At 36.2% G+C, this 23,920-nt stretch overlaps 1 protein-coding gene across 1 annotated transcript; it reads right to left on the bottom strand.

The window, feature by feature from the left end:
- Positions 1–5,307: 5,307 nt before the first annotated feature.
- On the bottom strand, positions 5,308–22,903 carry CISD2 (CDGSH iron sulfur domain 2). Its single transcript, XM_037167917.2, has 3 exons — positions 22,716–22,903; positions 10,600–10,814; positions 5,308–9,367 (listed from the first exon to the last, which is right to left on the bottom strand). The coding sequence occupies exons 1-3, from the start codon at positions 22,816–22,818 to the stop codon at positions 9,278–9,280; spliced, it is 408 nt and encodes a 135-aa protein (XP_037023812.1). The 5' UTR covers positions 22,819–22,903; the 3' UTR covers positions 5,308–9,277.
- Positions 22,904–23,920: the final 1,017 nt, after the last annotated feature.

Genomic DNA, 23,920 nt, shown 5'->3' with positions numbered 1-23,920 from the left:
GACCCCTCAGATGGGAGGGGTAACCTAAGCCAGACACGATCACCTGGGAGGCCATCATGGAAGGACTCTGGGGGCTGCAACAAAGAGGGAGTGATGGACCCTCACCCCCCTGGCTATTCTGACATAGCCTGAATCCCCATTTCCAGCTGGGAGAAGTGCTTCTTGGCTCTAATCCACTTAAGCCTAAAACCTATGTTGGGGGAGGCAGTGCAGCCCCTCATTGGCTAGAGCGGGATCCAGGGTGATCAGGCATAAGAAAGAATTCCTAAAAGTCCTGTGAAGCCTGCTTTGCTAAGAGTGCTTTCATTCATAAGGGTCCGAGCAGAAAATGAGTATGTCTCCCAAAGTTTCTGCAGCCCCCTTTCGTGACAAACACTGACTCAGACAAAGCCCTCAGATTTCTTTGAAATGTTATCTACTGTTTGATCCTTGCCTCCTGTATTCCTGTATGTTACAACCCAACAAAAGCCATTGGGGAAGGGGCTCTAGGCCTTTCTCCTCTGAGAGATTGGCCACCACTCCTCCCCAAGCAGATCATGTCTTGGTAGTTCACTTTCATCTGTGGCAGACGGGGGGACTTTGCAGGCAAAGTTGCCCCTGCAATTGTTCGGTATGTATTACTATATATTACATAATAATATATTTGTATGGTATCGGTGTTAACTCTTTGTAATCCACATTGAAATTTCCCCCATATTTATTACGTATTATTGATATTTGACTTTGTTTCTGTTTTGTTGCATGTGTTACTTTTTGTCACACACAATATCTTGCCATGTGTAATGCATACTTTTTTTGCCCAAGTTTTTGAGGGAAAAATAAGGATGTGCATTATTCAAGGGTAGTGCCAGAAATATTTTGTATCTATTCTTGCATTTAGTAGTTAATGTTACATAAAATTTCTTGTATCATATGTTACAATTCTTTTAGAATACAAAAAATAAGTATCTAAATATAAATAAATTAAAAAATTAAAATGAAAGATTTTTTTCTGAAAGTTTAGGCCAAAACCACAGGTGTGCATTATCCACAGGTGTGCATTATCCACAGGTGTGCATTACACATGGCAAAATATGGTCGGTTGTCTCTGCCTTTAGTTTCCTCTTCTCTTTCCCTGTACCATCTCCCTACTCCCTCTTTAAAATGATTTTTTAAATCACTTTGTGGTTCACATGGAAGTCTTTAGTGCAAATTGGACTTTCAATATTTTCTCTTTGAATTGAAACACCACATTTGTCAAATATTATAGTTTCATCTATATCTTGAATCTCAGTGCTCTTCTATCTTTTTTATTCTTATTTAATGCAATTATTAGTCTATTGACTTTAGTCCAGTGGCTTTAGAGTATGTGCTGCTATCTCATGAGTAAAATTCCCCTCAATAGTCTTTATTTTTGTGCAATTTTCTGACTCTTCGGTAAGAATTTTAAGACAATTTAATCCAATTTTAAATGCTTTTTATTCTAATGTGAATTTTATTGACTTATACATTAATTTTAAGAGACACTTTTATAACTTTTTCATGCTATTAAATCTCAATCCATTGCTTTTAGTAATTGATTTTTATAGCTGTTTTTTTCTTACATGTCTTGTACATTTCTTGGTAAATTTATTTTAACATTATTATCATATTTTTCTTTTGCTATTGTGAACAAAGTATTTTACCATTAGCATTTCAAAGTGCTTATTGCTATTAAAATGTGTATATTTATTGTGTTTTTCAAGTATCTTTGTTTTTCCTAATCTGCATGGTTTCCTAGGTATATAACATCAACAAAAGTTTTCTATTTTTCTGTGTTTGTAATGATTATTTTTTATTCCTTTCAATCACTCACTGGATCCTTCAGGTGAATCTTTAATATTAGATAATAACAGTTAACATTTTTGCTAGATTCTGGTTTTTATTTTAAAGGTTTATGACTTTCAACACTTGTAGGCTTTTTATAATCTCCATTGTGTTCAGTTTCCTTCAATTTCTATTTTACTCAAGAATCTTCATTATGAATAATTGTTAAATCTTAGAAATAGCCGTTTTAGCATCTTTTGATATATTTTCTCCTTTTCTTTAATTTATATAATTGATTGTGTTGATAGAATTACTGAGATTAAAATGCTTGAATTTCTGGAAGACAATTCTCTTTTCAATTGTGCATTAGCTTTTGTTTGAGTGTTTTATGGTGCTACAATTTTTGGCATCAAATTTAATTATATTTTATTGATTATGCTTATTACAGTTGTCCTTTGCCCCCCCTCCACCCAGCACCCACTCCATACCCTCAGGCAATTCCACCTACTTTGTTCATGTCTATGGGTCATGCATGTCTGTGGGTCATGCATGTAAGTTTTTTGGCTATTCCATATCCTATACTGTACTTTAACACCCCCATGGCTATGCTGTAACTACCTATTTGTTCTTCTTAATGCCCTCACCTCTTCATCCATTCCCCCCAGTCACCCTCCCAACTGACAACCACCAAAGGACTCTCTGTATTCATAATTCTATCTCTGTTCTTGTTTGCTTAATTTGTTTTTTAGATTCACTGTTGATAGATTTGTATTGTTTGCCATTTTATTGTTCATAGTTTTGATCTTTTTCTTAAATGAGTCCCTTTAATATTTCATATATTAATGGTTTGGTGATGATGAACTCCTTTAGGTTTTTGGGGGTTTTTTTTTGTTTTTTTTTTTTTTGTCTAGGAAAAAACTAAACTACCCTTCAATTCTAAATGATAGCTTTGCTGGGTAGGGCAACTTTGGCTGGAGGCCATGCTTTTCATGACTTTGAATATTTCTTGCCAGTCCCTTGTAGCCTGCAAAGTTTCTTTTAAGAAATCAGCTGACAGCCTTATGGGAACTTCCCTGAAGATACTAACGTTTCTCTTGCTACTTTTAAGATTCTCTTTGTCTTTAACCTCCAGCATTTTAATTATGATGTATCTTGGAGTGGGCCTCTTTGCATCCATCATGTTTGGGACTCTCTGTCTTTCCTGGAGTTGTATGTCTATTCCCTTCATCAAATTAGGGAAGTTTTCTTTCATTAATTTTTCAAATAGAAAAATTTATTGCTCTTTCTCTTCTCTCTCTGGCATACCTATAATGTTAATGTTATACCTCTTGAAGTTGTCCCAGAGGCTGCTTATGCTACCCTCATTTTTCAGATTCTTTTCCCTTCTTGTTCTGATTGGAAAAATTGTTTTTTGCTCCTTATGTTCCAAATCATTGATTTGATTCTCAGCTTCATCCACTCTACTGTTGTTTCCCTGTAAATTGTTCTTTATTTCAACTAGTATATCCTTCATTTCTGACTATATCTTTTTTATGCTGTTGAGGTCCTCACCAAGTTCCTTGAGCATCTTTATAACCAGTATTTTGAACTCTGCATCTGATGGATTGCTTATCTCCATTTCACTTAGCTCTTTTTCTGGAGTTTTGATCTGCTCTTTTATTTGGGCCATGTTTCTTGTCTCCTTGTTTTGGCAGCCTCCTTGTGTTTGTTTCTATATATTACATAGAGCTGCTTTGAATTAGTGTCTTAAGATCGTGGCCTATTACAGTAGGTGTCCTGCAGGGTCCAGGAGCACAGCCTCCCCTTTCACCTAAGCTGGGTACTCAAGGTATACCCTTTGTGTGTGCTGAGTACACCCTCTTCTTGTAGTTGAGCCTTGGTTGCTGTTGGTAGATCAGTTGGAGAGATTTACACAGGCCAGTCGGCTACAAGGATTGGCTGTGAACACTTACCAACCACCAACCTCCACCCTCTGTGGAGAATGAGCTGTGCAGAGGTCGGGTAGTAGTGCTCGGACATGGTCTGTAACTGTCTATGGGGTGTGTAAGCCCAGGAGTTTGGTGCAGAACAAGGTCAGCTGCCACCTGCGTTTTGCCCAGGGTCACCCTGCCTGAGCTATAAAGAAATGTGAGATGACTGCTGCTTGTGCTGGGCTTAGAGATTCCCAGATGAAGCCAAGCTGTGAATATAGGATGACTGCTAGTGGGGCTCACGATGACCAGCTGTTGCTTGTTTGAAAGGATTTAGGAAGTTGTTTAGCATGAGCCAACACCAACCACTGATATGGAAAAGCAGAGTGGATGAATTCATAAGTTGGGTGATGCAGAGTCTCTGGGCATCTTTAAGGCTGGTCAAACAGTGTTTTATGCACATTGATGGTGTCTCAGATAAAACACCAGCTTGCTGACTTTGTGGGACGAAGGTTTAGAAAAGGGACAATGGCTTCTACTCAGCTTGATGCTAGGAAGATATTTGAGCATCTTCCTGTATACCACTGGTGACTTTCAAGTTGCTCCCCCAGTGCTGGATCTCAGATGGAGTGAATCTGAGTAGGTGAATCCATGTGTGAGTTCTGTAAGAGGAACTGCTTGGAGCTCCAGAAATTTCTTCCATTGACTCAATTCCCACTGCTTTTTGCCACTAGAAGTTATGGGGACTTATCTTCCTGACACAGGAGCCTTGGTCTGGGGGGCCTGATGCATAGCTGGGACTCCTCGCTCCTGAGATATCCCTGCCAAATATTTACCCACCCCATGTGTGTAAGGGACCAGCCTGTTCCACAGCTGTGCCCCTCCTACCAGTGTATGTGGATGTGCTTTCTTTAATTCCATAGTTGTCAGATTTCCACTAAACTTGATATCTGATGATTCTGAATGATGGTTATTCTATACTTTGGTTGTAATTTTGATGTGGTTGTAAAGAGGCAAGCCATGTCTGCCTATGCTGCCATCTTGACCAGAAGTTGCTACATTTTTGTTTAGTATTTTCACCCATGTTTATGTTACATCAGTATATGAATTTTTTCATCTTTTGTTTTTCAGATATTCATACTAATGTTACACAAGCCAAATAAAATTAATTGGGGAGTTTTTCCCTTTAAAAACAATTGAGATTGTTTAAATAACATTGGGATCATCTTTCTTGCACCCCTAGCACTTTTTAAATTATGGATTGCTTTTTAAAATCACGTTTCCATTTTTATTTGATACTGTTCCATTAACATTTAAATTTCACCTTGGGATACTTTCCATCATTTGTTTTTCTGGGAATTACACATTTCCTCTGTAGTTTCCAGTGTGTTGCTGTGCAGTTTCACACAGCATTTTAAAGTGAACACATTTCTATTTTCATTTTATTTCACTTCTAGGCTGAATTCAAATATAGTTGAAAATTCTGTACTTCTAAGTTTTGAGTTTCTTAAATTTCTTGAATGGGTGTTATTGATTCCTATATTTAGTGTGATAATGTAGAGGAATGCATGGTGAATACTAATGGAAAATTACAAGAAATTAAAAAACTTAGTGAATTGTTTGTTAACATTTTTATTTTTATACTAGTACAGGTTCATCTCTGTAATTATGCAATTTATTACCCCCTTCCCCTTTTCTATATTATTTTGGAAAATTACACTCTTACAATAGAGATCAGGAATTTGTTAACATTGTGACTGACGTATTTGACAATAGTGCTCTATGAGAACAGAATCACAGGTATACTCTTTCTACAAGCAAAGAGTCAAGCACTTAAACCAAGGAAGAGTTAGAGAATGATGTCTTCTGACCAAAAGACATAAATATGCCTATCTAACAGATTTGCAATGTTCTTCAAGACTGTAACTAATATAAAACTGTGTAATGCAATTGCTAATAACTAATATGGACTACTTTTTATATTACAATAATGATTGCTATGCATGACTTTACAAAATCGAAGCAAAAAATAAAAGTAGATTGTGTGAACATGAAAGAAAATGAGCTTCCAGTAAAAGACTTTTATGGCAAAAACACAACCTGAGATAATGTAGCATGGCTTAAAAAAAAAAAAGCAAGCAAACAAACAAAAAACAGCTATGGGAGTTTTTTACATTCCAACCTCTGGTGCAAAGGGACAGCAATGGCCAGCAGTGAGGCAGTTAGCAAAAGGATTTTAATCCTTCCGAAAAGGGAGGAGGTCATGTAACAGAATCGATGTAGTGTAAATCACTATTCCTTTAGTTTTCCTCATATGTTAACAAATTAAATTTTGTAGTGGATTACAATCATGAAACTTGAAGAGTTTCAGTTGAATGGAAAAACTTCCAATGATAAACTCCTAAATAGTAAAAAATGAGTCAAGCTATTTTCTGTACAAACTTCTCACCACTACCTACCACTCTAAGCATGAAGCTTTTAACTATTTGAAGTGGAGCACGCTATCATCAAATATAACACATATCCTGTCTTAAATACTATATAGTACTTATATTCAATTACATCATCAGACATCACTTGTACAATACAATGACAGTCATGCTCTCAAGGACTGTGGTGCACAGGATCCTATATTTAATGGTCTTGAGGTGCTATGCTTTTTATATTCACATTTAATTTTGTTTGGTTCCCTGTGGTCAGTTGTCACATTATTGTTCCCCTACCTCTAACAGGACCCTGCAGACACTTGGGATTTGTTCAGGAGCAGAAATAGGACAATCAGGTATGAGGTAAGAAAAAGGAGACTCTGGATATGGGGCTCCGAGACAATCACTTCTGAGTAAAGTATATGAGTATTACTAGTCCATCTCTCCTGGTTTTCTCCAGATTGGTGATGCTGTCACAACTGGATTCTAAATGAATGAAGGGCAATTAGTTAGATTCTTTTGGCAGGTAGTACAAAAAATATCCACCCTGACTGGTGTGGCTTGGTAGGTTGGGCTTGGTCCAGAAAAGTGAAAGGTCACTGGTTCAATTCCCGGTCAGGGCACATGCCTGGATTGCATGCCAGGTCCCCAGCTGGGGGTCTGGAAGAGGGAACAATTGACGTTTCTCACATTGATGTTTCTCTTTTCTCCCTCTCTTCCCCCAACTCCAAAATTAATGAAATGTTTAAAAATATATCCACTATAATTTAAGGACCCTATTGAACCCCAGAGTTTTGAGAAAGTAAAACTCCCTTTGCAGAGGAAGAGTCTGATAGCATGTTTCGAAAGATTATATAAGGTTGAACTACATAGATCAGCAGACGGCTTCATTAGCTTGCATAAATTAACAAATTAGGTTACAAAAGACATTAAGCAATTTAATGAGTCATGAGGCATTGAATTCAAAACTGATTTGTAATGTGCTTTTCATCATACAACTTCCTTAATTATCCATATGAATGAATCATTAATACCTCCAGCCTGCTCAACAGTTTTGGCCACCTATTTACGTACTGGCAGTGCTCCTTTGCTGAATCAGGCGATGAGTGTCTGCTGGGCAAGAAGCCATCCTCAAAACAATCATGAGACACAGTAACAACTAGGGCTGTTTCTTGAAGGTTTCAAAACCCAAGATATGTACAATACAAGAGCTAAGTTATCTTGTATTAATTCAGATGCAGTTGCTTATAAGATGTCTATTTTTTTAAGGAAGACATGATGGAATCCTATGAATTTACAAGCAGAAGTGACAGCAACTAATCATGACACATAATATTATTTTTAAAATTTTGCTACCAGCCTCAGGCTGCTGAAAAATTTGCACAGGTGGGAAAACTATTTCGGCACAGCTCTTCACCAGAAACCACTGAAAAATGTGAGTGGTGGGGGTGCTTTACTGGGAGGGTGCCTCTTACCTTTGGGGTGTGAAAATTACCTTTTATGAGATAATTAGTGTTTTCAATTTTTTAAATGTTCTTGAATTGGACAACATGTAAAGCTGATAATTTCATTTTAGTCTGGACTTTTTTAGGAAATTTTCCCTTCTCCTATGAAATCTAAGTACAGGAACCACTAGGACACCTAAATGTAGTAAGCATTTTGCTGTGAGTCACAGTGAACGGTTTTAAAGAAAAGCATTTAAAAATGGACCCCAGACCAGGCTAGTCAAACTTTTGGTGAGGAGGATTTTTCCCAAAGTCTTGTGCCCATCTGTGTAAAAATAAATGGTTCACCTGACAGTAAAGCCCCTTTAGAAGAAAAGGTCTCAGGGAAAAATACCCAGAATCAAAGTGACAGCAATGTTATATTATCCCTCCTCACAGGTGAGGGAAGAGTAACAATGTCGGACTTAACGCCTTATAAAACTTTTCAAAAGCACAACTAACGCTGACTTAAAAATTCCTGATGTTGGTCATGTGAAAGTCAGGATCCCATGACAGAACCTATTGACATTACATGTAATAAAAATCCAGGTCCCGTGCTTGGTGTAGTGTTTATTATGTGTTAAGTGCTCAATAACTATTAGCTTCGATTCTAATTGGCAGAAGAATTACATATGTCTGCCTCCTTCCTGTACCTTCTTCATATATAAAAATAGCATAGTGAACTGATCGAATTTTACCTTTAAATAGACAGACTTAAGAAAAGTTAATAATACAAGAACTGTACATTAAATTAAACTAAATAGACTCAGGCTAAAAAATTACAAAAATTTTAAAGATTCTCCAGCAAGTTTATTTTGCAAACTTTTTGTATCCTGTTTATCGGTTTACATGGTTATAAAGAGGAAAATGTTCACATAAACATAATTTCGACAACTACTTATTATTTTAATATTTATTTCTAATTGACCTTCAAATTTCAGCAACTCAGGAGTTGACTCACTTGACCCCATCAGTGAGTCAAATGGCTCAAGATACACAACATTGCCTACACAGATGCAAACAAGCCTACTGCAAAGTAAATACAACTTGTATAATGTAAATAAATGCTCCTTGTTGGAACTTTTTATATCCAGTTCATGTCTTTCCTGAAATGGGGATATTTATAGTTATTAGTCAATAATCTCTATAAAGCAAAGAGTTTAACTCTTGGAAAACTCAACTAATTCTTGACAGCAATATTTTTCTTATTAATCTTAAAAGAATGGAGGGTAGAAGACCGGAAAGTAAACAAACTCTTCAACAAAAACATAAAAGAACTGTAAAGTAACATATTTAATAGAGTAGGGAAAAAATTTAAATTACACATTCTGTTGAAAAAATTGATATTCAAAGAAATACTTTTGCATTCATTGCCTAACACTTATATTTTTCTCAATTAATTAAAATCAGAAGTGTTGGTTTTACTGTAGGAAGATATATGAATTCTTTGAAGTAAGAATAAAAGGGCTGCACAATTTAATTTCTATATAAATGATTGAATGTATGGAGTATCAAATATAAAGAGTACTGTAAGAATAAACTGGCAGAAACAATTACTCAATCAGTAGTAATAATTAAGACCACCATTTGAAAGATCTATGCACAGAGAACGAAAAAATAACATTATAAGATTTCACAGCACACGACTGAATTTTAGCCTAGTTCATTACTACTATACTTCTTTCTTCCTCAGTATCAGTGGGCCCACATTATCTCCTGTCAGTTCATTGTGTTTAATATGTGAACCATCACAGGCAGGAAACTAGAAAGGAAAAAGAATTACAAGTGTTAATTTTAAAATGATTCAATAGGTAGAAATTTGTGAAATGCTTTTAAAAAGAAAGCAATTACTTTAAAAAAGAAGCAGATAGCTTTCCGGAGTAAAAGATATACTTTACATTATGCTAATTACATTCCAATACCACAACAAACCTAACAATTTTAAATAGTTAACTCAGTATTTGGTATAGACTTTAAATAAAAAGTTTTAGATGATTCCATATGAGTCAATAAAATTTGTTTAAAAGAGGATCAAAGGAGTTTTTGTTCTCTGTGGGGCTCTAAATTTGAGCTCACTTATTTACTTATTTAAATTCAAGTACAATAAATTCAAAATATAGTCAAAGTGTTTTTTAGTATAAAATGCATGCAAATTGTAATCTTTTCCAAAAAAATCAAATTTTAAAAACTGACTCATTGGTAACAAGTAACATTTTAGTATATTTTTCCTCTGCATTTTTAAACAAAAATGAGTACAGAAATATGTTGTCTTAGTTGTATTATATTATGCTTTCATGTCATTAAACAGTCTTTAAAAGTATTATTTGTAGTGGCTTCCTAACATCCCATCATTTTTATTACACATACTTTAATCATCCCCATTATCAGATTCTAGATTGCCTCTAACACTTTGCTGTTACAAAGGATGACATGATGAACATTACTGTCCTTAAAATCTCAAATAACCTCTGGTCAAAGGAGTAGAAGAACACAGATCTCATAAAGACATTTACTGGCTCCTGCTATTGGACCCTGTACGAACATCTCATTAACCCTTGAAAATGTCTGTGATGCTGATATATTATCAGATTTAAAAATCAAAGATTAAATATTAAGTAACTTGCCAAAAGTCATACTGTAAGTGGCAGACATCAGCTTTGAACACATTTTATTGGGAATCTAAAGCTTAAACTCTTCACTAACCCTATGTCCTCTCATACCATAGGTGTATTTTTTAAATTATGAGTTGCTCTAGCTAACTGCTGAAACACGGTAATACAAAAAAATCAGATTTCTATCCTTCCTCACTGCTCTAACTTTTCTAATGTAAGCAGTATGGATCATAAAAGGCAAACTTTAATTTAGGACATAGACTTTCAGTACTGAACACTATGGAAGAACCGCTCATCCTTCAGAACCTCAAAACTGGTAAGTTCAGATGGAAAACATTTCAACTACACAAAACTGTAGTGTACATGTAAATGGACATCTTACCGTCTTAGAACGCCAACACCTACAATAAGCTGCTTTCGTAAGACACAAATCTTCAATGTTTATTTCATTCACCACTTTGGGATTTTCCTTTTGTATTTTAAGATTAATCAAGCTATCCTTCTGCTGCTTTTTCTTTGGGAGGAATGGACGAACTGCAAGGTAGCCCAGCAGTGCAAGTACACCGAGGAAAGGCAGTAACCGCAGCCATTCTGAAACTAAGCACAGACACATCTGTTAGTCTGCCATGCTCTTGCAATACAACTCAAATAGCATGTCTCACCCTTGAGCTTATTCTTAATTAGTCTTTATTTCTCACTTTAACTATTCATCTTTAAAACCATGAGTAAGTAAATCAAGACACCTTTTACCTAGGATCACCGTGTTTCACTTGTGGGCTAATTTGAGACTTGTGAAATGGGAAATAAAATTTTCAAAAATAGGCCCTATATCAAATATCCTGTCATTTTCCCAAGTATATTTGTGTTTATCTTTATTTTTATTTTAGGAATCATGACCCCTAATTATAAATAAAATTCAACATGATATATTTTATAGGCTTAGAAAGTATTTCCACCATGCCTAAAGCAAACAACAGAATACCTTTATTTTACCATTTGTATGTAATTTTGGAGAGAACATGTTTTAGTCTCTTTTAGTTTCAATGCTTTACATTTTGGGGTAAGGCACACTGATTCCTAAAGAAACACCTAAATGTTTTGTAGAAACTATTATGTTAAAGAACTCAAATTTCCATATGCTGAATGTTCTCACTGTTAGCTACATCTTACTCCATAAGTGTTCTTTTTCAAAAAGATTTTATTTTTAGAGAGGGGGAGAGAAAAAGAGTGGGAGAGAAACACAGATGTGAGAGGGAAACTCCGGTCAGCTGCCCCTAGCACTTGGCCTGAGTTGGGACAAAACTTGCAACCCAGGTGCGTGCCCTGACCAGGCATTGAACTTCCAACCTTTCTCTTAGAGGGACAACGATGCCCAACCATCTGAACCACACTGGTAAAGGCTCCACAGGCATTCTTTAAGTGCCTTCGTTAGTACGAAGCACTGTCTTGAGGCATAGGGAATATAACTGGTATCAATGAAATGGTCCCTATGACTCTGGAGACAAACACACCAGGAAACTAGGATAAATGTTTCCCCATGTATGTATGAACTGTTAGTACTGTGCAGCCTCTGCTGGGCTCCCTAAGGAACCTTTCTGTCCATAAAGAGTTATCATTTAACATCCTTCCCCGAGGGCCTACCTGATACCTTGCTAAGCACTATGTAAAAATAGATTAGTAGAGAAAAACTGAAGATTAAGTGCCAAGGCATATTAATAAATGTTAATGATAATGAACTAGACTATGGTGAGAGTACAAATATTATGATCTCATTTAATAGTTTGTTAGCTTCAACACTGTATTTAGTAGGTACCATTATTATTACCATTTTTCATGTGGGTAAATAGTAGCTTAAGCAGGTTTAGTCTAAGACAGTAAGTCCAAAGCGTGTTCTCAGTCATCATGATTCAAATCCAACAGATAAATTGGGTTGGCCAAAAAGTCCATTTAGTCTTTTTCATAAAATAAAAAGCACATTTTTTCACTTTACCCATTACTTTATTGATTTGGACATTTGAGTATGTCGGCTATCTGCCATCTGGTATAAAGCTGATTGCTCTCCATTAATGTCTTGATTTGATCGCTATCAACTTCTCCTGCTGTACATGGCAGCATCGTCCGGTGAGAAATCTCCTGCAAGAAACTTCACAAACCACTTTTTACATGTTCAACCTGTCATGGCACCTTCTCCATACACTGCACAATTTTTTGTGTGTTTCAGTTGCATTTTTACCTTTTTTTGAAATACTAAAGCATAATATGCCAAAAAAGTTGCATATTTTCTTCCATCTTCAGTATTAAAATGGCTACACAAAAATTCACCAATGATTTTTTTTAGTTCATGCTGATATGACAGCTGCCACAATACAACCTAACAAAATTGTTTCAAATGAAGTTAAAGACAACTAAGCACTACTAGAGCCATCTTACAGAAACAAACTTTTTGGCCAACCCATAACATTCTATCTGTTCTTCTCTTGGCAAAACTTACTCTCCAGAGATAACTGTTTGTTGAAAGAAAGATTGGCTTAATACCAACTCTTCCAAAATGAAACAATTTTTGATACAATTTGATGCCAAAGGTGCTATGAGTTCTAAATGAAACAACCCACTGATATATGCAAAACACCTATAAGAATGCCTGGCACATAAAAGATATACAATAAATGTTAGCTTTTAAGTGACTAAGAAAATTAGTGGCGACTCCTTTGAAAAAATATTTTGCCAATTCCACTTAATGCTATATAGTAGAAATTTGGGGGGGATCTAATATTTTAAATAGTCACCAGAATAAAGCTCAGTAAGAATCTTATCTGTCAGGCTTGCTATCATAACCGAAGTGGAGACACTGCATATAGATCCTTTGAGTTAATTAAACTTCTGGAAATGACAACTGTTTCTTAGAGCAGGGGAGGGACTCTATAGTATAGTCTGTGCTGTGCAATACTGTAGTCACTAGCTACAAGGTTTTGATTTGTACCCAAGATTCAAAAAATTTTTTTAACCCTTACCTGAGATTATATGTACGTATGTACTTGATTTTTGAAGGTAGAGAGAAACGATGTAAGAAAGAAACATCTATCGGTTGCCTCCTGTACACGGGGATGGAACTTGCAATCTTTTGGTGTACAGAATGACGCTCCAACCAAGTGGGCTACCTGGTCAGGGCCCAAGATTTTGTTTTAAGCACATGTAAGATGACATCAAGACAAGTGCCTTCAAAGAAAAGTTTATTACTTACAGTTCCCAAGAGTAGGGGACATGTAGGAAACATGGAAAAGTACCAGGGCTGTTCAGGAGGTAGGTGACAAGAAAGCTTGCGTCCAAGCCTTTATTGTGGCCTCCAGGAAACAGCAAGGTTGGGCATAGTGAACAGTTTAGGACTGGGTAGCTTGAATAGTATCAATGGGCTCTAGACTATTGGGGTGGTCCCTAGTTGTTCCACACCTGGCCCAATGTGATTTAGGGCAGGAGAAATCCTGGTTGGCAAGTTAGATACAGGAGGTGGTTAAGGTAGAGGGGTACAGGCTTTCGATTGGTTGATTTGCATATGAAGGGTAATCTCCACAAGCAAAATTGTTTATTATCTCTAGGAATTAGCTGGTCCTGGAAAGGGCCACAATTTTAGAGCATCATAAAATATAAAAAGTAAAAACCATGATTAAAACAAAAGATGTAGCTATTTAAACAACTAAAATTAAGTAAAACTCAAAAATCCAATTTCTAAGACACACAAGTCACATTTTGGCAGCTCAATAGCTACCTGGGGCTAGTGGCTACGGCAGCTGACAGCACAGAGAACACTGCCATCATCACAGAGAGTTTCGTGGATGGTGCCACTAGAGACTGTTGTCTTTATGAAGTACCGGCTCTGTAGCATGGCAGGCTGCTTTGACAGTTTCATCTCCCACAAACATCCCATCTCTTATGTACTTGAAGCCACCCTGAAGCTAAGACCTAGTAGTAGCCTCCCTGTGTTCTATACACAAGGAATTCCTTCTGTTCACCATGCCTTTCTACCTCTGGCCTGACTCATTTATGTAAACCCTTCAAGACTAGGGTCACCTGCTGCCTCCTCTGGAATTCTTTCTTGATTTGACAAGGCAAAATTAATCACTTCCTAGTGCACCCCTAAGGCCCTTTTCCTTGTGTTCTTTTATCACACTACTGTTACCTATTTGTAAAACTGACTCGTCCATAAGCCTGTAAGAAAAGGAGCTATGTGCTACCCTTCGGGAACAAAGTAGTGACGCCTCAGAAACATTTAATCAGTGACTCAATGAATGAATAACCTACAGCATAAATGCCAGTCCCTTTCTCACTCATCACATTGTACTGTAATTATTTATTGATACTTATCTTGTAGGTCACGCAACTGAATTAGATTGATGTTGGCCCAACAGCCAGTATTACCTTAAAATAGTACTTATTCAATACATGTTTGTTGAATGTAGAGTAAGTATTATACTGTATATCACAAAATTAAGTCACAAGAGGCAAAATGACTCAAAGTCAAAAAATAAATGAATGAAAAAAATAAGAACAAAAAAAGGAAGTAAGAATGTAGAGATGAAAATCTTAGATTCTTAAGCATAGTATTTAACTATTCCTACCTAGCCCACAGATCTCAGGAAATAAATGGTGCTAATACTATTTTAAAATCTACTACAGAATGTTCTTTTGACACACTTATGTCCTTGGTAAAACACTAAATATTCTATATAAATATAAATATATATACACATTTAAATAGCAGTGATTTTCAAACATTTTCATCTCATGGCACACATAAACTAATTACTAAAATTCTGTGCCACACACCAAATATATATTTTTTGCCCATCTGACAAAGAAAAAAACCTCAAAACAAGTGTAATTTAGATTCATTCATGCTGGATGACTATTGTTGTGTTGGCTGTTGTCATTTTTTATTTGATAATGGAAGAGAAAAGAGGTCAGGGCCCCTGACTACACAGTCAGGTTTTTAAATTCTTTGCATGTTTTAAAAATTCCTGCAGCATACCTGTTGAAAATCACTAATATAAAGTAATGAAAAATACTATTATCTCCTACAACAAAGTAATAACACAACAGTTTTAGTACAATCTGCTTCTTTAAATGATAAGCTTCATTTTAACTACAGAAAAGTTTTATAAAGGAAAATAATACAGTCTATAAAGCTAAATTAGAAATCACTTTATTAATGCTGAGTTTAGTAAAGAAATATGAAATACATAAATATCAAACAAGAAGCTTAAAAAACTTAAGACCAGCTATATGAACCTGTTTGATGTTGAACTACTGCAGATATTATACTGTGAAGAAAAAAACTGTTACCTACTAATTGTTAGGTATAATGTATATCTTGTACAGTGTATTTTTGTTTCAGGATTATCAAAAATAGTATTTTTTTTAATTTAGAAAAATAAAAACATACAGTAACTATCAACTCACCCATCAAGAATAACATATTATCATATTTCTACACTGTGCAAAATTGATACCATAATGTATATACAGTCTATATTCTACTTTTTTCACTTAACATTTATATTAGAAGCATTTTCAAATCCCTTAGTATCTTTTGGAAACATGATTTAAGGGCTATGCCCACCTATCATGGCCCCCAATCACAAAAGGGGGCCTACAAGGGCAGGGACATGACCACTATGACTTTGGTGTCTAAATAATCCTTGGCTCAAATTGTTTTATTTTATATTGAGGCATAATTTAGTGTTCAGCCTGCTGATCTTCGTGTTAAATGTTCAATTTGATGAATTTTTCAACTATGTAGACCTGTAAACATCACTTACAACAAAACACAGGGCATTTCCATCACTCTATAAAGTTTGCTCTTATACTGTCCCTTCTTTCTGAGCTCTTTCATCAATTTAAATGCCCAATAAATACATCTGAATGAAGGAACCTGATCAATATGCTATTTTGTTAAACAATCTCTTTTCCACTTTTTACTATGTATTCATTAAGTACCTACTATGTGGAGATACTGTGCTACAAGCGAGTGCAGCAAGTGCTTAGTACAGTGCCTGGCACAGAGCAGGATTTCAAATAACTAATTCACAGTTTATCTGTTGTATAAATCCAGATTTTCGTATACTTGGAGTCAGGTTTCTTTGGTCTGTAAAATAGGAATAACAGTAATTCATTCATTCATTCAACAAGACAAGTAGGCACCACATTCCAAATATTGTACTATGTGCTGGGGATACGGGCTGATAGATAAGGCCCTGCTCTTACAGGGTATATATTCTAGAAGAGAGCAGAAGACACAGCCCCTACCCCCAAGGAGCTTCCCATCTAGTATGGAGTACAGCTCTATAAAAAGGGATTACAGTACTGTGTAGTACGTGCAATCATAAATAAGCAATACTGAGAATGAAGTGATTAACTATTTGCAGGGCTGAAGACAGAGGAGGAGTTTCTGAAAGATGAGTCAGAGTATGGGAGTCCACAGGCAGATGGGAGGAGGAGCTAGCTACACTCCACAGGGAAGAAACAGAACAGACAAGGGCACAGAGATATGACACACACGGAAAGTGCAGGAAACTAAGTGCTACAGAATTGCTGGGACAGAATGAAACAGAAGAGGCACTGGAGAAGTGAGCAGGTGCCGGATTATGAAAAGCTCTGATATAAAAGGGAACCACTGCAATATCTGAGTATCAATGTAACTGGAAAATTGTTCATTTATGAAATTACACTTGTATTAGATGGAAGAGGGATTAGTGGAGAAACACTAAGGAAAAGCAGAGAGGACTAGTGGTGGAAGTTTAAGAGACAAGGCAACCTGTGGAAAACCCACTGAAATAACCTAGGAGAAAAATATTGTGAACTGAAACTAAGGCAGTGGCCATTAAAGCAAAGCTAGGACAAATGGGTGCCCTAGAATTGTGTGTGTGTGCGTGCATGCGTGGATTTTCTGAGGAAATGCTCTGAAGCTTTCATTCGGATCTCAGAGTAGGTCTGTGATCAATCCTCAACTCACTTTGAAACACAAGAACCGTTAACTCAGGTAGTCAAATCAATAGGATTTGATGATTAAGTACGGAGCATAAGGTAAATAAAGAAAGTGAAGCTCCTCCATGATTTCCAGATTTCTGGGTTCATTATCTGGATGTATGCTGGTATGAGCCTCAAATTAAAATAAAAATAAAAAAAAACAATATAAGAAGAGCAGCTTCCAGCACAAGAAGACAGTGCAGTATTGTAGAAGAAAATAGGAGAGGTCAGCATACTTAAAAAATGTAAGGGAGAGACTCAAGTTCAGTAGATACCAGCAAAAAGAAATAATGAAGGATGGCAGAAGACAGTTTTCCCTGAAGGAGAGTAAATCAGTTCCAGTACGGAAGCAGCTCTTCAGAACCTTAAAAATGCCAATTGCTTCTGTTCACTCATCCCAAAAACTGAAGGAAGGATACAAAAAGAAGACACCACTGAGGGAGCTGGAGGATTAGTTCTATCCTCAAAGAGAGCTTCTTCTTACAGAAAGAAGGTTCCTCAAGTATTACAGGTTTTAGAAGACAACTCAAAATTTGAAGATAAAAGTGTGGGAGAAAATCAGGGGTTGCAGAAAGAAGAGATGAATTTTGGCCACAGTTAAGTCAAAGAGGGAACTGGCTGACCTCAACACTCAGTCCCTGAAAAAGGTACCCAGCTGGTGATACTCTTTTACTCATTTGAATGTAAAAGGGTTGAATTTCTTTAAAATTTTTCCCTTAGTTCAATATTTTCACTTCTGATAGATTTTCTTCCTCTATCAGTGATTCCTATTTCCAGCTGTTTTTTCAATCCCATTTCTAATTTCTTAAAAAAATCAAGCCACATTAATACTATCAATACTGAGCAGAGTTCTAATATTAAATTTTGTTCAATTCTATTTCACACTATTAAGATAAAAAATACAAAGACTAAAAAGGTAGAGTGAAATAATCAGCACCACACTTAACAGAAAGAACATTTCAAAACAACTTGAGGAGCAAGTAATTTAATAACAGCAATTTTCTGAAAGTTTACATACTGTTAAAAGAAAGTATTTCCTTGGGAGAAATAGAATTAAGAAGAGGCAGATTCAACATTTTATGTAGATGGGCGAACATCACATCCTATTCCTGTTCAAGGTATACAAACAAATACAATGATAAAAACATTTCTCAATGAAGAATTATATTCTAAGGAACTGGAACAGATTTTTTTCCCCTTTCAAAAGGTAGCATATAATGACACCATAAAAATAATATGGCAATTTCATTGCTTATAATTTTATAAATTTTCTTATGTATCATTTACAGGTAAAGACAAATTACTTCTATTTCTGAATTGTAGAAAGATGAAAGTAAAATATTTTCAATGGATGGCTTTACTACTACCACTTCAAACCTAATACAGACTATTCAAGACCAGAGGGCCAATACAATGAATGTAATGAATCTGTTCCCATTCACCCTTATGAACAGAACAGTGTTGCTGTATCCAGAACACTGCTTGGCCCATTGTAAGTATTCAATAAATACCTGATGACTTGAGGAATTTTATATTGCAAAGTAGTTATATGGACAAAAATGTTTTAATTTGATCAAAATTGTCCTCTATACAGGCTGATATAATCTTTAACTACATTGACTTTTAACTATAGTTGGTCTAATTAGGAAGAGTGGGAAAAACACAACTTATAAGAATGATATAAGTATGTTCCAAAATTCTCAAAACAAAGTTTTCTAAAATAAAATTCTTATTTCAAAAATAACCTTTATTATTTACTTATCAATAAATGCAACTCTTTCAGTTTGAACTTATTTATTGCACTTTCTTATTGAGAAAACTTACCTTTGGTTCCATTTGTTTAAAAAAAATAAATAAGGTACAATTTACATACAATAAACTGACCTTAAGCATTTAATTCTGGTTTGTGACAATTAACTACAGCCCTGTAGCCTCCATTGAAAAATGTGTAAAAATATGTAAAATACTTCCATCATCCCAGATTCTCCTACCCCTTTTCTAGTCTATCTCCCACGACTGATTTCTATAACCAAAGCTTTTTTCACTCAAAATAAAGTTTTTTGATTCTACAGTGGATCAGTAATTCATCCCTTTCTATTCCTAACTAGCATTTTACTCTATGAATGTACCATAATTTACTTAGCCTTTCTCCTGTTGGTAGATACTTGGGTTGCTTCCAGTTTAGGGCTATTATAAATTAAAGGCTGCTATGAATGCGCTTGTATGTCTTTTTGTGGAAACATGTTTTTAACTCTGTTGCACTTCTAAATTCTCTGTTCAAAATTGGCCCTTTCGAGATAAATAGAGCTAATGCTCTTAAAGTTGTCAGCTCTGACATGTTTGTGTTTCTTTGGGAAAAACATTGTGTTTAGGATCCAACTCATTTCACTTCAAAGTAGCAAACTAGTGCGAGTGGGGGAGAATTCTGAATATTCAAAATTTCATAGCTAGTTTTTAAATCTAGAAGTAAATAATTTTCTGACTTTAGAATGGGGGGATGTTTTTTGTTGTTCTATTTTAAAAGTTTATATAACAGGGAAAGATTTTTCCAAAGGTTAAAGTATTAGAATACACTATACAAATTTATCTTAAAAACCTCACTCTTAAAAATGTGACCTAAACTAAAACAGGTAAGTTGTTTTTGCTAGATAAGGACTGTCTGTAAATAGCATGGTAAAGGGTCTCCAAGTATTTAATTAAGAATGCAGAGTCATCATGAGAGAGACAATTCGTTTTTGTTTGTTTTTTTTAAACCACTGGATCTAAATAGGGAAGAAAAATAGACAATGTGAACTGTAACTTTTTTGCCCCAATTTTCAGATAGAAAATGAAAACATTTGTACCTCCTAGACATTTACAAAATTGCTGAAAGTTATCTTTCAGGTTTTTATTTCAACGAAGCCTAAGTATAAATTCGAGCCTAAGTATGAAAATTCAAAAAGTAGCTCATTCAAGAGAGCCAAATGTCATTAGCTACTTGACATTAGCTAGCTGAGACTCATAGTGAAAATTGCTTTTCTTCCATGGTACTTCAAAATAGATTCCACAACTGCTGCAACTGTCATTGTCTAGTGTGAAACAGGCTATATCTTTTTTTTTCATAAAGCAGTTACTATATACATGTTAATGTTTCCTAAACAAATAAGCAATATAATGAGAAATGTAGACACTGTAATGGGACTTAAGTTAAATATGTACCATTATTTACCAGAGTTTTCACATTTCTGAGAAACAGTCCTCACATTAAATATTTAACAGCTTTAAAAAGGAAGTTACTATATATTATTGATTTAAGGAAAAATTTAGGTTAAGTTTCCTTATTGTCTTTAATAGAAATTAAATATTTGTTGACATGAGGGATCTTCAAGAAAAAAAAACACACTTGTAAAATCATCTGGCCACTAAATCAAATATTGTATTTTCTAATCTGCTTCAACTATACTCTATCAACAGAAAGGTGAAACTAATATAAAACCATCCACCATCAGAATTAACACACACAATTCAGGATTGGGGAAGGGAATTAAGAGGTCATTTTTCTTTCCTGACTGTTAAAAATTCAGCAGTTAAATTATGCAAATTATTAACTTTGCCCAAATTGTGGTAAGTTGGCAAAAGGGGACAAATGTCACAAAATAACCATATCCTTTTGACTTGGTATTATTATTTTAGCAAATATACCCAAGGGTATAACTCAAAAGAGACAAAAATAACAATTGGTATAGGTACATGGGTACTTACAACTAAACATTATGAACAAAAAATGTATTTATGTGAACATTCCAAATTTCCAGCAACAGGGAAATGATTAGGATTACTGTGATCTTAATTTAAAATACAATTACATAGTTATTAGAACAAGATGAAGAATAAATTAAAATATGTAAAGTACTTAAGTAAAAGAAATGATAAAGGGGAAAAAGTTTTTATACGTAATTGCTGCAATTCTATCAGAATAAACTGGTGGGATCAAAAGACGACATTGCTGTTTATAAACACTTGCCTTGAAACAGTTTTTTCATTTTATGTTACTTTTCTGTGGTTTCTAATATTTAGGTACTTCTTTTTAATGCCCATTATTCAGTTACCATGGTTTCTATTCAGTTCAATTACCAAAACCTTTAACATCTAAAATGTTAACATCTCACAATTCATTTATCAGAGCATAATTTATCAGAGCACAATTCATAAACAGAGCAACTGTTTCTGTCCATAATCCAAAAAATCTCTAGATGTGTAACGGTTACCTAGTTTCCACATCTAAACCTATCTCCCTACCAGACTTTGCCCTTTTTTTTTTTTTTCCTTAAATCTCTGAGAGAGGCTATCTCCCAAGGCACCCTATTTGGGGAATATTTTGTATAATAAAAAAAATTACTTCTAGTTGTCTTTTGGTCTACACAAAATAAATCATCCAGTCAGCCTTCCAAGTGCTGTATTTTAAGTCGACTAACGAAGATCTCCAGACTGTTCCAAGTTAAGCAAGCCTCTTCATTTCAAAATTACTTTTAGTTCATGCTTAACACCCCCTGATGCTCAGAACATGAGTTCAGTGTTTGCTGAATCAATATGGCTTTTTCCCCCTTATCATCCTACTCTATCAAGTCTGGTTTACAAATACCCCACTTACACTGTAATGCTCAGAATACAACAAAATCTTCCAAGCATTGCCTTCATTTTGGAAAACTTTTTACCCTTTTGACTTTAAGTCCTAAGTTGTGGGTTGTTGTTTTTGTTTTTTGTAAAGGAGGGACCTTTACAAAAGGGTCTATCTGCGACGTATATAACGTCACAGATATTGGTTAAATTTCATTGTCTAAAATTTGGACCATCGTACTGGCCTATGAACACTTGGCTACTGTATCTCTCGTACAACGGGAGTTAACCTCAACTGCCTCCACGCCCATAGCAATGGAGGCGACCTCAAATGCTCTCTCTTCATAGGTATTCTCTCCCCTACAGGAATAGAGATCTTTTTCTAGTTTTCTTACTAAACAAAACTGCCTTACACATATTCCATGTATGCCTGTACTTCTCTCCCACACGCACACACTCACGCCCACACGCTGAGGGCACAATCCAGCTGAGAACTGTTGTTGCCTGATACACAGCGGCTTGGATAACGACTTATTCTGCTTTAAAATAAAGCAAACTGCGGAGAATGATGTCGATGGCTAAGACGAGCTAGGTCCCAACTCAACACCTTCTTGGGAAAGAAATGGTCTCGCACCATGGAAACACGCGGGACACCGGGACTGAGACAGGCACGCTGTAAGACCTTGTAACGAAGAAGTGACGTCACACACACTCCAAGGAAGTTGCGCCAGCGCGCGCTTTCACAGGGTCACGAGACACTGCGCAACCCGTGAGCTCCGCCCCGCCCCTTGACCCGAGAACGTTTAGCGTCCCCCACCTCCCCAGCCCCGCCCCCGCCTGGCAAAGAGCAGAGGATGGGCACGCGCTAAAGGTTGTGATTACCTGTGAGCCGGGCAAACCCGGTAATGCTCTCGGGGACTGGGAGCCTCTTAAGATAAGCAGGGAGCTGAACCTTCACTATGCGGGCTACACTTTCCAGCACCATTCTTGCCGGCTGCGTCTGCTCCCGAGGTTCTGCCTCGCCAGCCGAGCTGCTGCGCGTGCGCAGAAAGCAGAGTTGGCGAGCGGGAGATTGAAGTCTAGTTACCGACGGCAGGCGGGGCTGCGGGGCCCTGGTGGTAGTGACCTGCCCTGCGCTGATTGGCAGCGGGCGAGTGACGTGTACGCTGGCCGGGACAACGGCGAGGGGGCCCGGGAAGGCCTTGGTCTCCGGGGTCGCGGAACGGGTGTGTAATGGGATCTCCTAGGGTTTAGATTTTGAAGAGGGCCTTTGCATTAGGCGTTTTATGTCCGTGAACGCTGGAGGTTTGCAGGAAGGATATTGTGTAGGATGAGCTAAACCATGTGAGAGTGCTCTGTAACTTGCAAGTGCCTTTCAGAAGTGGGGTTCTCCCCATGACTTTTTTTTTTGTTCCTCTTTTCTTGGCCTCTCGCAAAAAAAGGCTGGATTGAACACTCACCTAAGAGGACCGCCATCCCCACGGTCCCTAACTCTGCTCTCTCACCCCTGCAATACAGGTTTTCTAAAAAAGAAGTTAAAATAACTACCTAAACTAAAATGCTTATAGCTCTGCATCTCCGTAATTCAGTGCAACCTTGCCCCGAATCCCTGACGTGTTTCCTACTCAGCCAAGACCTGTGATAGTTCTTCCTTAGATACTTTCAATTCCTTCTGTAGATCAGTTCTTTTTTTCGTTTCACTAGAAATTGGAACATAATAAAAAAAATAGAAAGCTTTAGGGTTTTCCTTTATATATTGTTGCTGGGCTTCTGCTACAACCTGAAGTATCTGTGAAGATCTTTTATTTTTGTTATTTTTATTAACATCTTTTTTAAAATTAAGAGATATAAAGAGAGTTTTACTCTATTGAAACACCTTAGTTGACATGACTTCGTTATGTTTTTATTTTGAAGTAAAATATCCCAAGTAACGCACTTGATGATTGCATGTTGTGTATGTCGTGTGACCTTAATTCAATGTCTCATTACAGTTCTGATCTTCACTTGCCAACTTTGATCAGTTTTCATTTCGTTTGACTTAATATAAACAGCCAGTTGTAATAAATACGTTTCTTGTTTTTTATATT

Source organism: Artibeus jamaicensis, unplaced genomic scaffold, assembly GCF_021234435.1.
Source record: "Artibeus jamaicensis isolate MK-2021 breed Jamaican fruit bat unplaced genomic scaffold, CSHL_Jam_final contig_452, whole genome shotgun sequence".
Classification (NCBI taxonomy): domain Eukaryota; kingdom Metazoa; phylum Chordata; class Mammalia; order Chiroptera; family Phyllostomidae; genus Artibeus; species Artibeus jamaicensis.
Note: the sequence above shows the minus strand (reverse complement) of the source record. Positions and strands in the feature narration are given on the sequence as shown.

Bases quoted from the DNA above. Each gene is read 5' to 3' on its own strand.
- CISD2 (XM_037167917.2), bottom strand. From the start codon at position 22,818: ATGGTGCTGGAAAGTGTAGCCCGCATAGTGAAGGTTCAGCTCCCTGCT. The intron at 10,815-22,715 runs GTAATCACAACC...GTCTGTGCTTAG, and splicing joins CGGGTTTGCCCGGCTCACAG to TTTCAGAATGGCTGCGGTTA. The intron at 9,368-10,599 runs GTAAGATGTCCA...TTTCCTTTCTAG, and splicing joins GGTGTTGGCGTTCTAAGACG to TTTCCTGCCTGTGATGGTTC.